We start from the raw sequence: 11,461 nt of genomic DNA on the forward strand, positions 1-11,461 counted from the left end.
TATGCCCAATACCCGCTTTTTTTTTTTTTTTTGAGAGGTTTTTGCCATAGGGCATGTGTGCTCTCTGGAGAGAGAGAGAGACAGAGAAGGAAAGTAAGAATGTCAGTTACCAGGTCAGGACTTGAACCGAAGTCAGCCATGTGAAAATCCAGTGTCCCATCCACCACACCACTTGCTGACCCACAAAATATATATTTTTTTCCCCCAGAGAAATTTTTGTTGTATAGTGCATGCACTCGCTAGAGACAGAGAGAGACAGAGAGAGAGAAAGTGAGAAATCACCTCCCAGGGAGGATGGCCATCCCTTCTCTTTCATTTTTCTCTCAGGATTTTGGGCATGCACCTGGCATGAGTTTCAAGCTGTTGGGTCCGGGACTCAATCTGCAATCAGCCATGTGGGAGCCCAACAATGTAGCCATTCTGCCATCTGCTGGTTCCACAAAATTACTTTTTTTTTTTTTAAGATTTATTTAATTTGATTTGTTATTATTTTTTCATTTGAGCAGAGAAAGACAAAGAGGGAGGAAGAGAAAGTGAGAAAGCAAGCCTCTGGGTCCAGGACTCATTCCACAGTTGACCACGTGGGAGTCCAGCATCTTAAACACCATACCACCTGCCAGCCCTGCAAAATTACTATTTAATATAAAATTTTATTTATAGAAAAAGCCCTGTGATCAGTATTTATAGTATTTATTGCCTTAATATTTTTATTAGATTTCACTTATGTTTTTTAGGGAAAACTGGACAAAGCTGTACCTTTGTATGAATTGGCTGTTGAAATTCGACAGAAATCCTTTGGTCCAAAGCACCCTAGTGTAGCTACCGCCTTGGTAAACTTAGCTGTGCTTTATAGCCAAATGGTAAGTTCCCACATTTTGACTTACTATAAATGAATGACTTTAAAGCATGTAAGAATGAGTTAGATTTGGTATAGTAAAAACAATTGAAGTTATTTTTTTAATCTTCTAATGTTTTCTTAAATGTTTGATAAATTACTGAATTTAGATTTGTAAGGTAGTCTCTTCTTCATATTGCATACCAACTAGTGTTCCATTTAGAACATAGGCTTAATTATTTTAATTCTGTAGATGCCCTGTATCTCTCTATATGATATTGTCTTTTTAAAATTTATTTATTTACATTTAATCACATCTTTACAGTGTATAAAATTTTTTTCCAACACAAATATTATTCCAGCATGTCAGTCAAGCCAAAGATATTACTCTATAACTTATCAGCAAATAGCTTCTCACTTTTTTGTCAATTAAGCATACTTTTACTGTTTTCCTTCCCTCTCTCTCCCTTCCATACTCAACATTTTTCCGTATTTTATTGATTCACAAAATATGTTAAACTAAAAACCCTGAAATCACTGTAATATTTGTCTTAAAGTGTGTAGCATTTGCTTGTGATGAAAGGTCTTGCCTATTGTGCAAGACAGAAATAGTTTTGTGCTATACTGTTATAATAAGATGGTTAGCAAGCAAGGTCTAAAACTCTGGTATCTGACTTTCTATTGTACTGCTTCCCTCTTCTGATTATTCATAATTTCATCTGTTCATTCATATCTTTTAGGATTAACTTTTTTTTTTTTTTTTGAGAGATTTTTGCTCTACGGTGGCATGTGATTGCCAGAGAGACAGAAAGCTAGATATCATCCCCCCGGGGGGACGGCCATGCCACAGTCTCTTCTCTTTCATTCTCCTCTTAGGATTTTGGGCATGCATGCACACGTGCCCAGTGTGAGTTTTAAGCCACTGGGACTTAAACTATTGTCAACTCTGTGGGAGTCCAGTGACTGTTATGCATAAACAAACTAAATTATCTTAGTATTGATTACATTAAAAGTAATTTCAGAAAGCATTATTCAGAAACCAGTATGTTCAAGTAAGCATTATTACTTTTTTTTTTTTATATATAAGAAAAAGCACCTTGAAGCCTTGCCATTATATGAAAGAGCATTAAAGATTTATGAAGACAGTCTGGGTCGGATGCATCCTCGAGTTGGAGAAACCTTAAAAAATTTAGCTGTGCTTAGGTAAGCACACACAGCCTCTTTTAGAATGGCTTTAACTTGACTCGTCATAGAATAGCACAAAAAGTTTACTGCTGAAAATATTTTCTCTTGAAGGGAGGAGGAGTGGTATTTTTGCTTTTCAACTTTAGGGATAATAAAGTAGTGTCAAGTGAAATGAGGGGCTGCATGACCTATTTTGCAGAAGAGTGCTTCATGACTAGTGAAGGAATGTTTATGTTTACAATATGCTCGCTTTGGGGATAATGTGAGCAGTTTGCTGCCTTAAGAGCTAATTCCAGCTAAGTGGGTGTTGACTTTTGTTTGCTCATTTGTTTGCCTCAGGATGCAGAGAATACCTACCTTCCCTTCTTAGTGGTATTCACATGAGGCACTGCAGTGTTCTACAGTACAGAGAGAAAGGACAGTCTGGGTATTCTGTTTTATTGGTCTGAGTGTACTAGAAAAAGAAAGGGGGAAAACGAGCAGTTATTCACAAATTGCTTTTCTGTATCTTGTAAAGTCATTTATAACAGGTAAGAGGTTATATTCTCATTTTAAGAGTTTTGTTTTTTTTCCTCTCAAAGCTATGAAGAAGGGAATTTTGAAAAAGCTGCCGAACTGTACAAAAGGGCAATGGAAATAAAAGAGGCAGAAACATCACTCTTGGGTGGAAAAGCTCCTTCCCGACATTCATCAAGTGGAGACACATTTAGCTTAAAAAGAACTCATTCTCCTAATGCTTTTCTTCACCCAGGACAAAGGTAACAAACAGCAGCAGTTATCATTTTTTGCACATGCGCCTTTGGAGAAAATAATTGAACACTCAGAATGTTAGAATTTAAAACTTAAGAAAATGTTATTTGTACTGCTTTGTGTGACTTAACTATTTGTATAAAATATATAGGGTATCATTAAGTTTGAGGTGTGATTGTGCCTGTGTTGTTCGAAACAATTTTCCCACTGCATGGGATCCGAGGATGCAGACTCATTCGAATTCTAAGACGACAGGTGAGCTGACCACGAGGAGCTGTGTTCATCAAGAGCTGGCAGAAGGTCTGCCAGCAGGAGCTCACTGATACCAGGATTCATCTCCCATGAGCTACATGAGCCTCCTCATTCCTTCTCTTGCTTTTCAGCAGCAGACTGGCCCAGTCCTCTACCTCAAAGGAAAGCGTCAAAAGAAAGGGATCATGTTTATGAAAGTTTGCATGTCTTCAGCCAAATAAATGTAGTCACAGGAATCTGATTGCTTGTTTTAAAAAATTCTTTATGCCTTTTCCTTGAGCAGATCTGGCCAGTACCTCTGCTTTCTATGTTCTCTACACTGTAAGTTGTTAATTTCTGGTTAGTATTTATCTGTGTAATGTCTGAAGTCATTAATGAGGTAATAGGTTAAGCGCTCAAAACGTGGATATGACGGTCTCTTCTATTTTCTTTTTTTAAATGGCTTAATCTGTGTCTTCATTTACCTCAAACTCAAAATACTCTGCCATTTTTATACTGAAAACTATTTTTATAAATTTTATAAATATCTCCACATTTTGGATATTGTTTTTGTGCAGTTTATGTATTTATACATATAATAAAACTTCATAAATTTCAGTACTTGTATGATTCCAACATGTATTCATTATAAAAGTGAAAGTGTAATAATCATACATCACTACTTTAAAACAAAAATAAAATTTCAAGTTTTCTTCTCCCTACTCTGATTTATACAGTGGATCTGCATTTTGACTAATTATTTACAAAGCATACCTAAAGCTTTAAGAAAAAATGAACATTGTTAATAGTTACTGAGTAGTTTGCCCACCTTGAAGAATTTTGGTAGGTCCACAAGGTTTTTGTAATGTTCTCTGAATCTCAGCTACCTACAGGGTAGTCCATGAACTACCTGGCAAGTATCACCATGTGGGATGATTAGAAATTCAGCCTCTTAGACTTTTCTCCAGAATTGCTGAATCAGAATCTGCTAGATTACCCCAGTGATTTATATGTATGTAAGTGTCAGAAGCAGTAAGCGATGGTGTAACTCTCAGGCACTATAGTGGTAATTTAAGAAAAATTAGGATCTTATACGCATCCTTCTTCAAGAGGGAAAAAAGAAGATAAAACATAACCATAACATATCTTTCTGGGTTTGTTAGATATCAAAAGCACAAAGTAATTGAATTCACAAATGCACCAGATACTGATTTTAGAATGAGAGTTTAAAGGAACTAGCAGATGGCATAGCAGTTACATCACTTGTCTCCCATGTAGTCTACTGCAGTTCGAGTCCCAGACCTGGCAGCTTAAAACACACGCCAGGAGCATGTGCATGCGAGTGTGCCTAAGATCCCAAGAGGAGAATGGAGAAGGGACTGCAGCATGGCCATCCCCCCTGAAGGTGACTTCTCACCTTCTGTCTCTCTGGCGAGCACAGCAAAAATCTCACTCAAAAAAAATAAGAGTGAGAGCTTAAAGTTTGATTGTTTTAGTAGTATGAATAATTTAATACAGTTTAAGTAATGTATTAAAGTTTACTACCTTTACAAAACTGCTTTAGTAAATAATCTGAGACCAGTACTTTAGGAGAAATCTGAAAAGAAGAAAACCTAGCTTAAGAATGATATGCATTTATTCTTTGTACCTCTAAACTTTAGACTTGAAAAACACAAAAAAGCAGAAACCTCTAATACTGTTCAAAGTCACTTTATGATGAAAAATTGTAGCTGGAGAATAATTGCACTAAATTATGTATTACAACTCAATACAACTCAAATATTTTCAAGCAGGATGCTTACTACTTAAAATATTAAATTAGCTGGGACAGACATCTCTGTGTATTTGTGTATATTTGAGATTCTCAAGTAGGAATATATTCACATTAATATACACCTTCACAATGAGAAAGGTAGCTTTCGAACAAGTCCATTATAAATCTGGATTGGTAAGATCCAAGTTATAATTAATTTTCATTTATCAACACTTCATAGAAAAGGAAATGTTTTTAAAAATATGATGGGAGTCAGCAGGTGGCATGGCCAGGACCTAGTGTCTCACTTTCTGTCACTGTCTCTCTTTCACTGTCACTCTCTGGTGAATGCATGTGCCCTATTAACAAATTTAAAATTAATAATAAAATTAAATATTTTTTTTAAGAGAGATTTTTGGTATAGGGCACATGCGTTTGCTAGGTGTGATGGAGAGAGAGAAAATGAGAAATCATCTGCCAGGAGGATGGCCACACTACAATCCCTTCTCCTCCATTGTCCTCTTGGGATTTTGGGCATGCACACAATTATGTACAGCATGAGTTTCAAGCTGCCAGGTCTGGGACTCAAACCTCATTTGGTCATGTGGGAGTCCAGCACCTTAACTACCTCACCACCTGCTAGTCCCCCAAATTAAATAATTCTTTGAAAAAGAGTGATGGGGGGGTGGGAATCAAAGCTTCCTTAATAAATATTCTTAAGTATACTTTTTTTTAAGAGTTATTTTTTTAAATTTAACTTTACTTATTTGCTTATTTTTAAAATTTGACCAGAGGGGGACAGAGTGAGAGAGAAAGAGAGAAAGTGAGAAAGCAAGCTACCAAGTCTGGGACTTGAACCACAGTCGGCCATATGGGAGTCCAGCATCCTTAACCACGACGTCACCTGCTGGCCCAAGTGTTTATACTCTTTATGTTAATCAGTATTTGTAGGTATCTAGGGAGTATTTTCTCTACTACATTTAAAGAGAACTATAAATTAATTTTTCATTAACAATGAGAAAGGAGAAGCCAGTAGGTGGCATGCTGGATAAGGCACTGGATTTCTACACAGCTGACCAGTTCAGTCCTGGACCCTGTGACTTGAAAATCACACCAGGTCCCTGTGCATGCGTGAGTGTCCAAAATCCCAAGAGAATGGAGAAGGGATTGTAGCATAGCCTTGCCCAGTGTGGAGTGATTTTTCACTTTCCTTCTTTTGAGAACACACATACCCTATGGGAAAAACTTAAAAACAAAAAAATGGAATGAAATGTTGAATATTATCTGTTGTATCATTTAGAATCTCTGTACAAAAACAATTTGGGGCCTGCTTTTCCATCTTTCACATTGTTGAATAGTATGTACGAATCTGTGAAACACTGTGGGTTAATTTAGTAATACAAAATTTAGTGATACTTAATTTCTCATAATTCTCTCCTTACAGAAGATTTTATGAAAAGTAGGCTGTCAAGAGAGCACTCTGTAGCAAGATATGTATTAACAGATTTTTAAATAATCCAATAGTTTTTATTTATTTATTTATTGTTTGCTATTGGGCCTGGGTGCTTGCTGGAGACAAAAAGAGAGGGAGAGAAGTAAGACAGTACCCCCCAGGGGATATGACCATGCTGTAGTCCCTTCTCCACTGTCCTGTCAGGATTTTGGACACACACATAAAAGCTTCCTGTGTTTTTAAGCCGCCTGGTCTGGGACTTGAACCATTCAGTCAACCATGTGAGATGCAGCCTCCTTAACCACCATGCCACTGGCTGGCCTCAGTCCATTAGTTTTTAAAGATATTAGAAAAAAAATTACGTAAGAATTGTTTGAGTGTACACCAACACTGATGCACTAAGCAGATAAAAGGTCTTTGATGATGGTTAATTCTAGATACATTTTCATAAAAATTTATAATTATATGGAAAATGTTAACAAATTCATATGCCAGGGTTTTCAAAGAATTATTTTAGACTGCATTTTTGAAATTCAAAACATCTCTAGTAATTACAAAAATGTTTATATTTGAATACACTAATTTTTTTTTGATTGTTCAAAGAACTCACAAGGCAATAAAAATATCAAGGCTAAAAAAATTACCCCCCTATTTTCCTGACTTTAATAAACACAGAAGTCACTGTATAATCCTAGATTCTCCAAATTAATATGGAACATTTTTGATATTTCAGACTTTCTGATAACAGTTTTTAGAACTTTATGTTCCAAGTGGGGAATGTAGTTTTAATTTTTTACTATCATTTTCCCTCTAGAAGTACAATTTATATATTCATATCTATTCAAAGAAAAACTGTCAAAGTAACAAATTAGCATAGAAACAGCTGACTGGTAATGGTTATACCAAATGTTATTACTCTCCAAACTCCAAACCAAAAGTTTTCTTTCAATCAAAGATCTCTAAGCCTTCGTTATTTGTATGCCGTTCCAGAGAAACCAGTTTCTACCAATTTACAGTTTAGTGGTCATGATCAGGAGAAATAATATTCTTTGGTGAATGTGTATGTCAGTCATTGCAGGGGCAATTTAGAACTCATGCCCGCTGTCCAGGGTGAACCTTAATAGCATCTCATTACCTTGGGATCAAATTTAAATGACCTATGCAGTGGTAGTGTGTCTGAGGGGTACAATCTAGACAAGCTTAGGCTACATTTACGACTTGCTCTTCAGTAAAGTACAGTGATTCCAGATACATGTTCCGCAGATGCAATGATTCCTACTCCTCGGTCAGTACAGAATGAAATCTACGTCGTGTTTCCTATCTGACTTACCCATGTAGACCACTTCCTTTATTTAGCTTAGTCTTAATTTGAATATAAAAGTCACAGGTTGGGACCAGCAGATGGTGTAACAATTATGTCACTGGACTCGCACAAAGTAAAGTAAACTGTGTTTGAATCACAGACCTGGCAGCTTAAAAAACTCACCCTGGGTGCATGCCCAAAATCCTGAGAATGGAGAAGAGATTTTGGAATGGCCATCCCCCTGGGGGGTGATTTCTCACTCTCTGTCTCCCTCTGTCTCTCCAGCAAGCACATGTGCCCGATAGCAAAAATCTCTCTTAAAAAAAGTCACAGGTTTACAAATTTTTCCGGTGACTACATTTCATCCTATATTTCATCAGGAAACATCTGAAAGGATGTTTTTGATCAATTTAATAGTAGTGGGCAGTTTTCTTGTAGAGAGCAATTCCAAAATGAGTGCATGTGCTAGCTCTCATCTCTAGGTCTGACCTCTTGTCCTCCTCATATTGTAGGCTCACATACTACTGTACTGTCCACATCCTCAGGCAACAGACCATGAGGGAATCAGATTGGTCCCTCCCCTAGTCCAAAAGGCAAAAACATTTCGGTGGCGATGTTTGTGACAAAGTTTATAATGGCCTACAATAGCCCTTTTACATTTTCTTACTAGAATGAAGCATACATTTTAGAAAAGTTACTGATTTAGTAGGGGGTGAGGAGGAATAAGCAGTCCCAGTATTTTCCAGAAGTATTACCAACAATGAAGATAAAATACCAGTTAATGTTGTTTTAAGTTTTATCAGTTAAAAAAAATTAATTTCAAGGAAATCGGTTTTAACACAGGAAATAAAAGACACGTCAGTCCACCATCTATATATTCTTCATTTTGGCCATGAGGTCTTCCAAAGTTTCACCAGAATCTTCCACTGTTACTTCAGGTATAGAATCTTCTTGCTGTCAACAAATGAGGGAAATAAAGAGCCATATAAAATACATAGGAATAGATAATCAGTAAGCTTTACCCATGTTCAACAAATTTATAAAGTAGTTGTCTTTAGAATGCCTTTTAATTTAGAGGAGAGAGATGAATTATTTTCTCCACAACTCTCTTAATATACAAGATGGTAATTCCAATATTTTCATCATCTCTGCTGAAATATTTTTGAAAGGCATTGTGGCTAAAACTATCAATATACAAAATGACAACTTCATTTAATCTTAAAATTATACTTCATTAATGAGTGAACAAAACCAATATATCTATGTTTTCAAACAGTTTAAAATAACGGCCTATCTTTATATTAATACCAAATGCCTGTCTCTTTCCTACTTCTTAATGTCTATAGTATGAAATATTTAAAACAGGAAAAGCTGATTGACATTAAAATTGGATAAAGACAGGGACCAGCAAATGGCGTGGTGGTTAAAGTGCTCGAAACTCCCACACGACCGACCATGGTTTGAGTCCTAGTCCTGGTGACTTGCTTTCTTACTTTCCTTCTCTCTCTCTCTCTGTGTGTCTCTCTCTGGTCAAATTAAATGAATGAATAAATAAAAATTAAAAAAAAAATAGGATAAAGATGGGGACCAGCAGACAGCATAATGGTTATGCTGATGAACTCCCACGTAGTTGACCATGGTTCAAGTCCTGGACCCAGTGGCTTAAAACGCCAAGAGCGTGTACGTGTGTGCCCAAAATTCTGAGAGGAGAACAGAGGAAAAGGGATTGTGGCGTGGCCATCCCCCTGGGGAGTGATTTCTTACTTTCTGTTCCTCTCTGGTAAGTGCACACCCTATAGCAAAAATGTCACCAAAATTTTTTTTTTAAATAGGATGAAGATGAAAGATGATATACATTTTTCTCTTATGATATTTAATTAGTAAATAAGATTTTAGAAGTACCTTTTTTGGGATTGTATATGCCACTGTAATTCCTTCAGGTAAGTCAGGAACTGGACCCGAAGAATTTTTCAGCTCCTCTTCTGAAACCTCAGATACCAGCTCAATACCTATGGAGTTAAATTTGATCCAATAACAGCTTTTAAGGAATCTATAAACAATAATTATTCAAAATTTATATAATCTTATTTTCTCTACCATAAAAGATTTTATTGTATGCTACCATTTTAACTTTTATAAAAGAATTCCTACCCCACTCATTGTCTTCATGTATTATATCTTCCTCCTCTTGTACAGCCTCCTGTTTGGGCAATACTGCAACCTTTTTCTGTAGAAATCAAATAGTATCATAGTATTTTATTCATTCTTAGTTTTTTAGTTGTTTTAAAAAGAGTTTTTGTTATGAGGTGCGTGTGTTTGCCAAAGAGACAGAGGGAGACAGAGAAACAGAAAGCGAGAAATCACCACCCAGTGGGGATGGCTACACCATAATCCCTTCTCCTCTCAGAATCTTGGGAATGCATGCACAAATGCCCAGCGAGAGCTTCAAGCCACTAGGTCCAGGACCCAAAAAGTGGTCGACCATGTGGAATTCCAGCAATGTAACCATAATGTCATCTGCTGGTCCCCATTCTTAGTTTTCTGAAGTGTAAGTGAAGAATTCAGACAGGACTTTTATCAAAAAAATCAAAGTACTTTTGTTTTGAAGTATAGTAAGAAAGCCAAATCTGTAAAAATCTAGAATCCATGTATTTTGCATATCAAATCTGTTCCTATTTTAAGTTACCATCCTACCCAAGATGATCCCTCTCACACATTCCAAAGGATTGACATACCTTATATTCTTCCTGCTGCTTCCTGCAGTTTTTGTCATCACACTGAGGATTTGGTTTCATGGACATAGTAGGAAAAAAATCCTGCATTGCATTGTATCCAAGGTAAAAACTAACGTTTCCAAAATTTAACAGAAACCTAGAAAAAGAAATCAAAGTAGACTTCAATAAAGAAATGAAACCATAAAGTAGGAAAAAGTCATTACATTTAAAAAATTATCTTTGAGTAGTTAAAATGATTTTTATAATATGAAACTCAGAACACAGAAATTTTTTATCTCTTTAACAGGGCCTGGATTACAGGAGATTTCGAATGTTGTTGAAGGAGTAAAGGAAAGGGAAAAATATTAAATGTAGGATGCACTGTTAAATTTTGAATCTGTGGTAAAAAGAAAACTATGACATGTCATGTCGACAACTTTAAGCAGCGCACTGATTTCAGACGTTAAAATGTGGGAAAAGTGTTAAAACCCCCTGATAATGGAACTAAAACTATGTTAATTTTTTTAAAAATGATAGAAAGTACAGAATTTTAAATGTATAGTTCAATAAAATTTTATGTAAGTAATGTTCCCTCTTGACAATCAAATCTAATTATTTTTAAAACTTTGGCATAGAGGAAAAAATCATGTACAAAAGATAAATAACAAAAGGAAAAATATTTGCAAATGCATGTTCCTAATATACAAGGAAAAACAAAAAATAAAGGATTAGCATACAGTTCACAGAAAAATATGTACTCAATCCTTTTCACAAATAAATTAAAAATGAAATGCCTATTTTTTCCTATCAGATCGAAAAAAACTGACGAGTTTGATTACTTGCAATTTCACCAAAGGTATGGGTGAACCAGGTATTCCTACATTATGATGGAAACAGTCTTTTGTAGGAGAAATTTAGTAATATTTGTTTAAAAATTTGCATAAATTCAGAAATTCCACTTTTTTTGGGGGGGGAAATGTTTTTGCTATAGGGCACGTGCGCTCTCCAGAAAGACAGAGACAGACAGAAAGCAAGAAATCACCCCCCAGGGGGGATGGCCATGCCACAATCTCTTCTCTTCCATTCTTCCTCTCAGGATCTTGGGCACCCATGCACACACATCCGGCATGAGTTTAAGCCACTGGATCCAGGACTCAAACTGTGGTTGACTACGTGGGAGTTCAGTGACATAGCCATTACGCTAACTGCTGGTCCCTAGAAATTCCACTTTTGAAAA

General features: G+C 36.1%; 2 protein-coding genes across 2 annotated transcripts in view; one reads left to right on the plus strand and one right to left on the minus strand.

Annotated features, from left to right (window-relative positions):
• Positions 1–4,236, plus strand: part of NPHP3 (nephrocystin 3) — a 64,655-nt gene extending 60,419 nt beyond the window's left edge. Inside the window, exons 27-29 of the mRNA XM_006165547.3 lie at positions 735–860; positions 1,923–2,038; positions 2,602–4,236. Of these exons, the coding sequence (XP_006165609.1) occupies positions 735–860; positions 1,923–2,038; positions 2,602–2,782 (423 nt within the window). The 3' untranslated portion in view covers positions 2,783–4,236. The remainder of the gene's footprint in view (positions 1–734; positions 861–1,922; positions 2,039–2,601) is intronic.
• A 3,741-nt stretch (positions 4,237–7,977) lies between these two features.
• The window catches only part of UBA5 (ubiquitin like modifier activating enzyme 5), an 18,863-nt gene continuing 15,379 nt past the window's right edge, over positions 7,978–11,461 (minus strand). Inside the window, exons 9-12 of the mRNA XM_006165544.3 lie at positions 10,246–10,381; positions 9,662–9,737; positions 9,413–9,519; positions 7,978–8,464 (exon numbers count right to left, since the gene is read on the minus strand). Of these exons, the coding sequence (XP_006165606.1) occupies positions 8,381–8,464; positions 9,413–9,519; positions 9,662–9,737; positions 10,246–10,381 (403 nt within the window). The 3' untranslated portion in view covers positions 7,978–8,380. The remainder of the gene's footprint in view (positions 8,465–9,412; positions 9,520–9,661; positions 9,738–10,245; positions 10,382–11,461) is intronic.

Source organism: Tupaia chinensis, unplaced genomic scaffold, assembly GCF_000334495.1.
Source record: "Tupaia chinensis unplaced genomic scaffold, TupChi_1.0 Scaffold143952_1, whole genome shotgun sequence".
In the NCBI taxonomy this organism is placed as follows: Eukaryota; Metazoa; Chordata; class Mammalia; order Scandentia; family Tupaiidae; genus Tupaia; species Tupaia belangeri.